The 14,125-nt window shown below is 41.3% G+C and overlaps 1 protein-coding gene across 2 annotated transcripts in view; it reads right to left on the bottom strand.

The window, feature by feature from the left end:
• The window catches only part of RIMS4 (regulating synaptic membrane exocytosis 4), a 327,760-nt gene that overhangs the window by 150,846 nt on the left and 162,789 nt on the right, over window positions 1-14,125 (bottom strand). For both annotated transcript variants that reach the window (XM_073608044.1, XM_073608045.1), the window contains exon 2: window positions 1,291-1,429. In XM_073608044.1, coding sequence (XP_073464145.1) covers window positions 1,291-1,429 — 139 coding nt within the window. The remainder of the gene's footprint in view (window positions 1-1,290; window positions 1,430-14,125) is intronic.

The raw sequence follows: 14,125 nt of genomic DNA, 5'->3' as shown, positions 1-14,125 counted from the left end.
TCAGACATTTTCCATCGGACACACAAAGTTTGAGAGCTTGCTATAAAATTTTCTGACAACAAAATCTGTTGTCGGAAATTCCGATCGTGTGTACACAAATCCGACGCACAAAGTGCCACGCATGCTCAGAATAAATTAAGAGACAAAAGCTATTGGCTATTGCCCCGTTTATAGTCCCGACGTATGTGTTTACGTCACCGCGTTCAGAACGATCAGATTTTCCAACAACTTTGTGTGACCATGTGTATGCAAGACAAGTTTGAACCAACATCCGTCGGAAAAAATCCATGGATTTTGTTGTCGGAATGTCCGATCAATGTCCGACCGTGTGTACAGGGCATTAGTTTATATAGTTCAATATTGAGTTGGCCCACCCTTTACAGCTATAACAGCTTCAACTCTTCTGGGAAGGCTGTCCACAAGGTTTAGGAGTGTGTCTATGGGAATGTTTGACCATTCTTCCAGAAGAGCATTTGTGAGGTCAGGCACTGATATTGGACAAGAAGGGTGGCTCGCAGTCTCTGCTCTAATTCATCCCAAAGGTGTTCTATCGGGTTGAGGTCAGGACTCTATGCAGGCCAATCAAGTTCCTCCCCCCCAAACTCCCTCATTCATGTCTTTATGGACCTTGCTTTGTGCACTGGTGTGCAGTCATGTTGGAACAGGAAGGGGCCATCCCCAAACTGTTCCCACAACAGCATGAAATTGTCTTGGTATGCTGACACCTTAAGAGTTCCCTTCACTGCAACTAAGGAGCCAAGCCCAACCCCTGAAAAACAACCCCACACCATAATCCCCCCTCCACCAAATGATTTGGACCAGTGCACAAAACAAGGTCCATAAAGACATGGATGAGCTTGTTTGGGTCGGAGGAACTTGACTGGCCTGCACAGAGTCCTGACCCCAACCCCACAGAACACCTTTGGGATGAATTAGAGACTGCGAGCCAGGCCTTCTCATCCAACATCAGTGCCTGACCTCACAAATGTGCTTCTGGAAGAATGGTCAAACATTCCCATAGACACACTCCTAAACCTTGTGGACAGCCTTCCCGGAAGAGTTGAAGCTGTTATAGCTGCAAAGGGTGGGCCAACTAATATTGAACCCTACGGACTAAGATTGAGATGCCATTAAAGTTCATGTGCGTGTAAAGGCAGGCGTCACAATACTTTTGACAATATAGTGTATTTTTACAACTGCTCTCCTACTTTAAAATTGACTCTACAGCAGGAATGCCATAAATTAATACTTCACTGGTAGAACAAAAAGATAGGTGACTGAATAACTTACTTTCCTTCAGATCCATAGCTGTTCATACTATCTTCTATAGACTCATGGCTTGCTTGGCGTACCGTCCGACTAGGCATCTCAACAGCAAGCCCAGTCTCTGTACTCCGCTGAATAGCACCTTTAAGTTTCCGTCCATCTTCTGGAAAACACAAAAATTTTACAAATTTTATAACAATTATGTGAAACAGAGGGAACATATTCAAAAGAGCCAAGCTTGTCCTAAATTCCTGGATAGCTCTATTAAGTGTATATCTCCTGCTAGCAATATCCATGTAATATAAGTCATCAGAGCTGAAAAAAGGTGCTTCTAAGCAATGCATTTACCACTTAAAATACTATCATTCTTGAAAGCTCCTCAACTGCAATGCGACAAATGCTGGCATGCATGCAGTGGAGGTATGCATATTTTCCATTGCAAGAGGAATAAATTGGATTTTGTCACATTTCTGGACAGCCCCTTTAAGATACAATGTTCAAATTATGTATAATGAGATAATTGATTTTAAAGAAACGCAATTATGTTTTTACGGGATAGCATAGAATGTACAGCCATCCCCTGCAACCCAATCATTTCTGACTTGTCTTACAATATTCTTGACACTGTCATGACTTCTCAAATTCAAGTTTCACCATCGCCGTAATAAAAGGAAAATAGCATACATTAAACCACTCTGCTTTGGCCTCTGGGAAAATTCTGACTCTTCGATTCTGCATATAAAAATCTACTTTTTTTTTGCTAGAAAATTACTTAGAAGCCCCAAACATTATATACAGTGGATTTTACAAGACCGGTGGCCAGGAGGAACAGCAGGCACAGCCACCACCGGTCTTATTAACCAGGCCAATTCTGACATTTCTCTCCTACATGTAAAAATCTGTATTTTGCTAGAAAATTACTTAGAACCCCCAAACATTATATATGTTTTTTAGCAGAGACTTTAGAGAATAAAATGGTGATCGTTGCACTTTGTTATAGTATTTGCGCAGCAATTTTTTTAAATGCAATTTTTTGGGGAAAAACTACACTATATTGAATTTTAATGCAAAAAAACACAATATATGTAACTCATTTTTTTTGTACGATATAAAAGTTGACCCTAAGTAAATAGATACCCAACATGTCAAGCTTTAAAATTGCGCATGCTCATGGAATGGCACCAAACTACGGTACTTAAAAATCTCCATAGGCGGCACTTTAAAAAGGTTTACAGGTTACATGTTTAGCGTTAGAGAGGAGGTCTAGCACTATAATTATTGCTCTCGCTCTGACATTCATGGCAATACTTCACGTGTGGTGCAAACACTGTTTACACATGCGGGCGCAACCTACGTATGCATTTGCTTCTGCGTGCGAACACGAGGGAACGGAGGCACCTTCATTTTTTTAAAAAAATATTATTTTATATGAATTTTTGTTATTTTTACACTGTCCCTTTCATTTTTTATTTTTTGTTTTGATCACTTTTATTCCCATCACAATTAATGTAAACATCCCTTGTGATAGAAATAAGGCATGACAGGTCCCCTTTATGCGGGGATCTGCGGTTTATAAGACTCCAGATATTTCCTCTACCCTGGAAAGCATGAGATCAAAAAAAAGAAAACAAAAAACATTAATCTCTGCTTTCTAGGGAAAAATTATAGCAGTATTTACATCTGTCAGAGCTGGAAGAGATGTCATGACACCGCTTTCGGCCTCCCAGGGTCATCGAGATGGCCGGAACCATCTATGGTAACCCGGCGCCACCACCAGAACCGATCTCCGGCTTCTTGATCACACGGGAGATCCCCCCCTCCCGCTGTCTGTACGAGCCATCCAGCTGCTATTAAGCCACTATGATGGCTTTTACATTGTAGGGAATCGCTGGCTGAAAAAAAAGATATCTTGATGATGCCTGTAGCTGTAGGCATCATCCAGACATCTCCACTCAAAATCCACGACGTCATATGACGTCATGCTGGCGGAAAGTGGTTAAACAGAAAAAAGGGGGACAGAGCCCTTATTCTGATTTTTGCAAATAGGGATTTGTAAGTGAGTGAACACCTGCAGGCGAAAAATAATAAACTGACGTTAGGTAAAAAAGTAAGAAGTGAACTTTGCACTAATAACAGAATATTTCTGCTTGGAGTTCAGATTTAAAGTAAAAGCTGGATTTGACCTGTTTTTTTTTTTTTTGCCTCATAAAATTGCAGTTAAATGACATTTGCAGCTAGTAATCAACTCTTTTTGTTCCCTTATTCCCAAGAGTAAGGGTAATACATGGAAATTGGCAAGTGTTGGATAGGTTGTACTCAAGGGATTGACTGAAGCCCTCCAAAATGAAACAATTTTTGCTACACCCTGAGGAACAACGTGACTGATGCAAGTCTGTTAAAAAAGTTAAGGGACAATAGCAAAGATGTTCCACAAACCATTCATTATATCTGCCAGATCAGTAAACTACTGGAAATACTCTGGTCCAGTTTGTGCCCATTATTATTTCCACTGAGAATGCCAATTCAAACAGTTTGCCTAAAACTCAGGGTCATCATGAAGGGATACATCAAAGATATATGAACGAAGTTAAAGTAAAACTAAACTTTCACAAAAGAGTACTTAGTTTTGTGGATCATGTTGGTTATTTTTCATTTCATTAGTTACTTAATTAATTTCTTAGTCCATGTTTTCTCTCACTGATGTTCCATATAACCTGCCATGTCAGTAAACCATTAGAAGCAATTATTTCCTGGTCATGCTTGTGACCATTGATATTCCCATATACAATGTCGATCCAAAGAGTCCATCTAAAGCACTGGGGTCATGATAAAGGAATAGGAGTCAAGGAAAACATTTATATTGAATTTAACTATGTTAGAGTATATATATATATATATATATATATATATATATATATATATATATATATATACACACACACACACACATACACACACATATACATACACAAACACACACAGTGCCTTGAGTACCCCTTGACATTTTCCACATGTTGTCATGTTACAACCAAAAACGTAAAATGTATTTTATTGGGATTTTATGTAATAGACCAACACAAAGTGGTGGCACATAATTGTGAAGTGGAAGGAAAATGATAAATGGTTTTCCAAATTTTTTACAAATACATTTTTCTTTCACTGCAATTACAGAGGTAAGTCTTTTTGGGGTGTCTCTACCAGCTTTGCACATCTAGAGAGTGACATTTTTGCCCATTCTTCTTTGAAAAATAGCTCCAGCTCTGTCAGATTGGATGGAGAGCGTCTGTGATCAGCAATTTTTAAGTCTTGCCAAAGATTCTCAATTGGATTTAGGCCTGGACTTTGACTGGGTCATTCTAACACATGAATATGCTTTGATCTAAACCATTCCATTGTAGCTCTGGCTGTATGTTTAGGGTCGTTGTAATGCTGGAAGGTGAAGCTCTGCCCCAGTCTCAAGTCTTTTGCAGGCTCTTCTAAATGTGCCCTGTATTTGGCTCCATCCATTTTCCCATCAACTCTGACCAGCTTCCCTGTCCCTGCTGAAGAAAAGCATCCCCACAACATGATGCTTCCTCCACCACATTTCACAGTGGGGATGGTGTGTTCAGTGTGATGTGTAGTGTTAGTTTTCTGCCTCACATAGCGTTTTGCTTTTAGGCCAAAAAAATTAAATTTTGGTCTCATCTGACCAGAGCACCTTCTTTTGCATGTTTCTCAAACCCTCAGATCAAAGAACAATCTAGCCATGAACGGTCATAAATTCATCTTTAGCAAGCAAAAAGGGTTTACCTGTAGCTGTGCTGTGATGGCCGTTCTGTGGGGACCCTTGTGAGGGCTTTTCCAAGCAAAGACGGCTTTGATGGACAACTAATGGCAAATATAGGGTTTCTAAATAAAATTACCTTTTTGTAAAAAAACAAATATATTCTTTCATATCTCAATAATTGAATATATTATTTCATCTCCTATAAACGCCTCTGAGGAAGGGATTTTTTCATGAAACATGTCAGGCTAATTGGAGGAAAACTATGTTCATCTTTGGAATATGTAAACAATATAATATGATGAAAATGCATTTCTTGTTATGCACTAAAAGTGCTGTATTATTTGTTGTCATGCTTTTATACATGCCTTTTTAAATGTTTCTAATAAATGATATTTTACGATATACCAATATATTTTGTTCGCCCTTAAAGTCCCGCTGTACCGGTGGGTACTTGTGTCCCTTTTTAGGGTCCTCATACAAAAACTATTGGGATGTTGGCAACACCCTTCTGAGGTTCAAACAGAGTATCAGAATGGGGAAGAAAGGGGATTTTAGTGATTGAACGTGGCATGACTGTTGGTGCCAGAAGGGGTGTTTCCGAAAAGGAGAAAATATCCAGTGAGCGGCAGTTGTGTGGACAAAAATGCCTTGTTGATGTCAGAGCAGAATGGACAGACTGGTTTGAGATGATAGAAAGGCAACATTAACTCAAATAACCACTCGTTACAACCAAGGTATGCACAATACCATCTCTGAACGCACAACACATATTGATTACTAACAATAAGCACAGGGGTTGATTGGTAAACTACAGCATAACCTGCATAAAAATGTACTTCAGGGTTTATTTTTTCTATTTTGACTGGAGTGTACCTTTAAAGCGTAACTCCACTTTTATTGAGAAAAAAAACATTCCCCTCTGGGTGATCTATGTACATTGCAGGGATTATAACAAACTTTGTTGCAGATTCCTACCTTTTGTTATTCTGAAGAAATCCCTGTGTGTTTCTCCGTGCCTCTGTTCTGAGTGGGTCTAATTGGAGTGGTTTCATAATTAACTGACAGGTGTGGAGCTACAGGGCACTAATGAAGAAATCTGCTGGGCCTGCATCCCTTTAGATGGGTTCCTATTGAAAGTATCTCTCAAAAAATGACATTTTTGCTGCAAGGGATGCCTGAAATCTGACTTGTATCTGAGTGTAGACTTCTGGGAAAATTGGTGAGCCAATCACACAAGCAGGAAATGATGTTTCTGGGGGGTGGTCAGTACATACTCTGTGTACAGAAAACTCCAGAGAAGCCGAGGAAAACTGGAAGCCGCACACCGGTCTGATGATAAGTGCTTTTATTAGTAAAAAGCTGGATCATAGAAGAATACAAAACACTACTGCAGAAGTGTACAGGGATCAAATGACGCGTTTCGCACCCATGATGAGTGCTTACTCATAGCTCATCAGCATCAGCCAGCACCTGGGGCTCTTCCCTTTGAAGGATAAAATTATGCTTGTCTTTATCTCCACTGATTCGTGCCTACCTGAGCGGTGGGACTTTTTTTCTGCTTGGTTTGCATTTCTGGATTTATACAGAAAACTCCAGGTAGCCATATTGCATTGCATTCTCAGAAAATTACATTGGCTGCAGATTGAAAAGAAAAGGTAATTTTTAACCACTTCGCATCCCGCATATAGTAATATGATGGCTCTCTCATTCTGGGCGGTCGTCATATGACGTTCTCGGCTTCCTGGCCATCTAGGGGCATGCGCCCGCTGTGTCAATCGGGAGCCAATGAGCATTTCCGGTGGCCACGATGTCCGCCAGGCACCCGCGATTGCTCTTCACAGAGCAGGGACGTGGATCTGTGTGTGTATAAACACACAGATCCACGTCCTGTCAGGGGAGAAGAGACAGCTTGTGTGTTCCTTGTATATAGGGACACCGATCGGTCACCTTCCCCAGTCAGTCCCCTCCCCCCCACAGTTAGAATCACTCCCTAGGTAACACATTTAACCCCTTGATCGCCTTGTTAACCCCTTCCCTGCCAGTGACATTTATACAGTAATCAGTGCATATTTATAGCACTCATCTCTGTATAATTGTCAATGGTCCCAAAAATGTGTCAAAAGTGTCCAATTTGTCCGTCGCAATATCGCAGTCCCAATAAAAATTGCAGCCCACCGCCATTACTAGTAAAAAAAAAAAAAAAACTTATAAAAATGCCATAAATTTATCCCCTATTTTGTAGGGGCAATAACTTTTGCGCAAACCAATCAATATACGCTTATTGCAATTAAAAAAAAAAATATGTAGAAGAATACATATCGGCCTAAACTGAAGAAAAAACTGTGTTTTTGTTCTTTAAAAATTGGGATATTTATTATAGCAAAAAGTTAAAAAAAATTGTGTTTTTTTCAAAATTGTCGCTCTTTTTTTGTTTATAGCACAATAATTAAAGAATGCAAAGGTGATCAAATACCATCAAAAGAAAGCTCTACTTGTGGGGAAAAAATGATCAAAATTTCATACGGGTACAGTGTTGTATGACCGCGCAATTGTCATTCAAAATGTTACAGCGCTGAAAGCTGAAAATTGGTCTGGGCAGGAAGGGGGTGAAAATGCCCTGTATTGATGTGGTTAATAACATTTGATTACAAAATGATTAGTGTCGCAATCATATGCGCTATATTATTTTTTCTTTATTTGCTATTTGGAGTTACCCTTTAATGTGTACTCACACTTTTGGTATAACAAAGCTCAAACTCTGAAGTCCTTAGTGATGAATAAGATTTCAGAGTTCATTCACCATATAGAAATGACATGTCATCTTTAGTTCACCTCTACACGAACTGAGCATTCCATTTTTCATCTATAAGATGTCTAGCTAGAAAAACAAAAAGTGATGCAGACTCATCTTCATCAGCCAGGGAACAAATTCTCACAATTTGTACAAATAGAGCTGTTTTCGACTTTCTTTGCCTTTACCGACACCGCCAACAGATGACCATGATGATACTAGTTTTTAATACAACGTGTAGATGCTACATGAGGATTTACAGCAAAAAGAAGAGCTAAAAATCAATAAACAGGAGGTAGAAACATGATAGTTTTGTTAAAATGAACTTACATGGGTCGAAAGTGAACATACAGAGGAAAGCACTAAGACTAGCAGTGTCTGGGGGATGGCTGCACAATGGCCTAGTTATGTCACCTTCAACAATTTATCACCAAGTTGGAGAGAAAAAAATATCCTGGTTAAAATATGCATGAATCAAGGAAATTGGAACTAAAGAACAAAGCATATTTTACAGTCTTCATGCAAAATTCTATCAGTAGAATTCGAGATGGCATTGTGTTGCCATGTGTCTAGGAATTGGCAGATAGTGCAAGGGACAGATGGAATGCTGCATCCTAAGTGCTGACATAGCAGGGAAAACAGGAGCACAGTGCACTCGTTACATGGGCTGCTTAGCAAGCAGTAATACTTTACCAGTCACATGGTACTGATGAGTAATATCTCCCTGGTGCATATTGTAAGTGCTTTTTTTTTTTAACAACCAATGAGATACACTTAAAAAATTAATTTAGCATATTTCACCTGTCACCCAAAAATTTGCAGTATTTAACTGTTCTCTAGAACGGCCCTTCTGCCCTTTTATTCAACTCCCTCCAGGGTGCTAAAGTGTGGTAGAGGGGGTGAACTTTACAATATGTTATGCACCAATACCTGTTTAGAACTGATTGTACCCATGTAGGATGTATTATGTCATTTCTGTCACTATGGGGAAAACTCATAAAGAATTAAATAAAATGTATCATCAACACTTATACACTGATAAAAAAGGGTCTTTCTTCAATAGGAACATGGTGTTATGAAGTTCCCGGCACCTCCAGCACTGAATATATGTACTGGCTGTATGTACAGTATGTATATACCCCAGGGACGCTGGAGTGTGTTGGAGGGTCTATTGATGCTTACTGCTGGGGGATCTACTGTATTGTTGCTGGGGGTGAAGTGTTGCTGGGGAGGGAGGTCTATTTTCCTGGAGGGGTCTATCTGGTGGGAGATCTAATGTTGCTTTGGGGACTTATGTTGCGGGGGGGTGGGGGGGTGGGATATACTGTTGAGGGGGTCTATTGATGGTGGCTGCTGGGGGATTTATCGTTGCTGGCTTATTTTGTTTCTGAAATATTCTATTGTTGCTGGGGGTAACTATTGTTGCTGGGAGGGATCCTTTTTTTTTTTTTGCTGGGGGGAGTCTATTATTGCTGGGGATTCCTATTGTTTTTGGGGAGATCTACTGTTGCTGGCTGCAGGGGATCTCTTTCTGCCTTTCTTGTTATCATTAACAAATTCCATAGACGTTACATAGTACCACAAAATGGTACAAGATTCTGCATTCTCTAGAAGGGGTGGTACTGGGAGGTGGGTAGGGGTTAGAGATGAGGGACAGTGCTCGGAGGTGGGGAGGGGGCAGGGACTATGGATGACTCAGGGGAGAGGGGATTACTCTGCACCTATTCTCTTAGAAAAAAGCCCTGAATAAAAATAAAGGAGTTTAGTGATATCTTAGCTCTAATCCCACGGCATTTTTTGGGTCCTGTCATAATTCAGGACTGAAAATGGACTGCACCATTTTGGAAATAAGAAGCAGTTCAATGCAATGAAATTAGGTAGGTCTTTCAACATGCTAGAATTTCCTGCTGCTGTGTAAATGTTAGCATTGGGCAATGATGAAAGGGATAGCAAAGACATTGTTAGTACCAGGGGTGTTGCTAGGTCTACAAAAGATCTGGGGCTAGAGCCCACAGCAGCGAAGTAAAGAAAGTCATACGCTTGGCATACACATGTATATACTATATATATCACATAAGGGTCCCCAAAGCCAACCTCATTACATCAGGGTCCCCAGAGAGCCTCCCCCTTACATCAGGGTCCCCAGAGAGCCTCCCCCTTACATCGGGGTCCCCAGAGAGCTTTTGACGTCACCTGCCACCAGATGCGGATTGTTACATACAGAGAGGCTAGGGTATATAGAAGAGAGGCTAGTGTATACAGAGAGGTTGGGTATACAGAGAGGTTGGTGTATATACAGAGAGGCTGGGTATACATATAGGCTGGTGTATATACAGAGAGGCTGGGTATACATATAGGCTGGGTATATACAGAGAGGCTGGTTTATATACAGAGAGGCTGGGTGTATACAGAGAGGCTGGGTATATACAGAGAGGCTGGGTATATACAGAGAGGCTGGGTATACAGAGAGGCTGGGTGTATACAGAGAGGCTGGGTATACAGACAGGCTAGTGTATATAGAGAGAGGCTGGGTGTATACAGAGAGGCTGGGTATACAGAGAGGCCAGGTGTATACAGAGAGGCCAGGTGTATACAGAGAGGCCAGGTGTATACAGAGAGGCTAGGTGTATACAGAGAGGCTAGTGTATATACAGAGAGGCTGGGTATACAGAGAGGCCGGGTCTATACAGAGAGATTGGGTGTATACAGAGAGGCTAGTGTATATACAGAGAGGCTGGGTGTATACAGAGAGGCAGGGTATATACAGAGAGGCTAGGTATACAGAGAGGCTGGGTGTATACAGAGAGGCTGGGTGTATACATTGAGGCTAGTGTATATACAGTGAGGCTGGGTGTATACAGAGAGGCTGGGTGTATACAGAGAGGCTCGGTATACAGAGTTTTCCCCCTTCCCATGGTCTGTACTCACCTGCTCAGGAGTTCAGTGTGATAAACTTACTCCCGACTCTATGATATGGGCGGAGCAAGGAGGAGACTCACTCTCACACTCACCTTCCTTCTCTGGATGTCAGTGAAGCACGGAGTGCAGACAGCGATGTGTCAGGCAGCCCAGGACACTCTCATGATAGGGCCAGCCCTGGACTCGGGGCTATGGGCCCCAGATTTGGGGCTCCAGCCTCAATAGCCACCCCTTAACGATGCCACTGGTTAGTACACAAGCATAATAGTGTTACTAAACCCACAACAGTAAAATCAGTCTGTATATGCATTAAAGCATGCTTGTTATACTCACTGTGGAATTATTACTGTGTTACTATAGAAACAGGAGTAAAGCAATTCAACGCAACTCCTTCAATCCAACCGAGTTCTCCTGCAACAACCTAGTTCCTCAGAGCATTTATGGGATTCCAGAACTGATGACAAAATCCAGCAGAATATTTCTAAATATTACAATGGTCAGAAGTCCTCAGAGTCACTCATAATATTGATGCTGGATGGGTGAAATGAAAGGGACTAAATATTTTGAAAAGGACTGCTGATCATTGTAATAATTAGAAATACTCTGCTGGATTTTGTCATCTCTTCTGGAATCCAACAAATGTCTCTCTGCAGAACCAAGTTGCTGCAGGAGAACTCGGTTGGATTGAAGGAGTTTTGCGTTGAATTGGTGTACTCCTATTTCTATAGTAGCACTAATAATTCCATAATAACTTTTAGCCATCACTCATATATTTAAAACATGTTGGCATCACCCATATATTTATGTAGCGGTACCCCTGTGGGACCGCTAAGTGTAGTAGTTCCACCTGTCACCCTGCCCAGCCTGGCATTCTCTTCCAGTCACTCTCCAGACAATAAACAGTCCATCAGCTTTGTTTTGTTATTTTAGTGAGGGATTAAACCTGGATAGGGGTAAAGGGATTATGGGAGGCCTAGAATCAATATCGAATCGATGAGATCATTGATTGGAACATTCTCTAAAGCTCCAGCCTTCTCCATCACAACACTTATTTGTAGACTGTTACTTCGTCTCCTGTGCAATACTTGGTTCCTCTTACAGCTAGCACATGGTTAGGCCCAACTCTGAATTAAGCCCAATTTTAAGGATTTGCCATTTGCTGGCAGGGACCATGGGCCCCTTTGGCGTAGCAACCAATAGCAGTAGAAGAAAAGTCTTTAGTGCTAGCTGTATCAAGGTGGACTACTGGTCCCAGTCAGTTCTGTGCAGTCTCTGCCAGCCCTCCTGGCTGCAGCAGCCCGACTTCAACGCCAGTAACATCCCAGTCTCTCCCGCTGGCTCTACATCCACTCCTGGCATGTCTCTCCCCGCTCTCCCAACTGTGCCTGTCACTCACCGACACCTGGTGTATCCCTCCTGAAGACTTGCCCAGCAGTGTTCCCCGCTGTCCTCTCCTGCTCCTGTTCAGGACACCCCTTGGGTTGTGTGGGATTCCTTCACAGCTCTGAGCTCCTGGCCCAAGGTCACCCCCCACACTGTGGGGCTCCCTCCAAGGCCCCGACAGCCTAACACTCCATCTCTCAGTTCTTCCACCCGAACAACTCTTCCCTAGCTGGGCTGACCCAAGGTATTTAAGGAGGCCTGTCCCCTGCCAATCCTAGTTTGGGATTGGTCAGGGCTCCTTACCACACCCCAGACAGCTCCACCACTCTTCCCCTCCTCTGCTTCCAGAATCTTCTGAGAGCCAGAGGGAGGTAACCAAGAGGTGATGCTATCTGTGAGTCACCAGCCTACACTAAACCACTCCCCAGCCCCCAGATCAAAACAAACAGGGCTAGGCCTTCCTAAATTTACCTGCACTGGCCTAATATCTAACTAGCACCTACCTAGGGTAGATCGCTGTTAACGATCACTGATCCCATGTACTCAGACCAAAAAGTTAAATGAAAAAAAAAAACACTTTTCTATGTTTCTATCTGAGTAATACCACTTCATTTTTTTTGTAATATGTATTACTAGCGTGATATTTGACACTGTTTTTGATAAACTAACGCATCAATATCTGGTTTGATGGCTGTAGCAGCAATGCTCAAAGAATTCTCAAGGTGCTAATCAGATATTTTGGTTCTAACTTTGCCCTTTGAGTGCTTTATCTTTGAAAATAGTTGAAAATATAGGTGCTCCCGAAAACTGATGACATTAATAAGGCGTGATTGTGAAAAGTGGGATATTTTTCTTTGGGAAGAAAAACATTTCTAAAAGTCCAATAAAGAGACACTGCCAAAATTTTCTTCAGACTCATGTGATTGCTAAGTGTAAATGCATTTCTACAAAAAAAATTTAAATTCAACATTTTAAAGTTAACGATTTTGTATTGGACCACATTCATAGCCGTCTTGGGCCGCAGGTTGGACACCCCTGGCCTAGACAATTCCAGTGGAAGTGGTAGCGGGTACTCGAGAAAACTACGTACCTGCTCCCCTCCAAAAAAAAAAAGTTCCAAAAGAAGAAGAGGAGGGGGAGGAGGACATATAGTGGAACTTTCCCCTCAGGGTGAACTTTAAGGAATGGCAGCTCTATGCCGGTGCTGGATCCAAGATGGCACTAAGTAAGCAAGAGGTCAAGACACCTTTTTTTCAGAGAAACAAAAATGTAAGTTGGCAGAATAGGAAAATAATGAAATCGCTTTTTTTAAGGGGCAGTATTCTCTAAAAATAAAAGCTGAATTTTTTTTTGTTATATAGTTGCAGGATGCTACTTCCTATGCTTTGCAGACTTACTCATTTGCTTGCTGATTTCAGGTGTTAAGGACATTGTTTTCAACACTTTATACTGAGAACACCTTAGGAAAAGAAGTTTAACATAATGGGGTTGATTTACTAAAGGCAAATATTCTAGGCACTGTAAGTACACTTGCTCTAGATCTGAGGGGAACATGCAAGTAAAATAATAAAACAGCATTTTTGATTGCACATGATTGGATGATAGAAATCAGCAGAGCTTTCCCTCATTTCAGAGATTCCCTCAGATCTAGTGCAACTGCACTTGGAGTGCACAGTATATTTGCCTTTAGTAAATCCACCTCAATGTTTGCATAATAGCTTGGTTCCTTTAGTTCCTATAGGACTGACAGACATGCCTATTGACTGATAGGGGCCACAATCCGGATTGTGTTATCTATAGATGGTTGACTCAGTGGCAATCCATCTTTTGGAAGGTGTTGGTTTATATAATTCCTAAGTGGAGTTTCTCCAATAGTATTTTTTATATATTGTTCTCAATAAACGTTTGTATATTTTAATTATACTGCTTGGGAGACCATCATTACCTGCTTTTTACAGTCTGTTCTTTACAGCTGTAGTTTTTTGTAGTTTGCCATA

This window comes from Aquarana catesbeiana, linkage group LG12 (genome assembly GCF_042186555.1).
Source record: "Aquarana catesbeiana isolate 2022-GZ linkage group LG12, ASM4218655v1, whole genome shotgun sequence".
NCBI lineage: Eukaryota > Metazoa > Chordata > Amphibia > Anura > Ranidae > Aquarana > Aquarana catesbeiana.
Note: the sequence above shows the minus strand (reverse complement) of the source record. Positions and strands in the feature narration are given on the sequence as shown.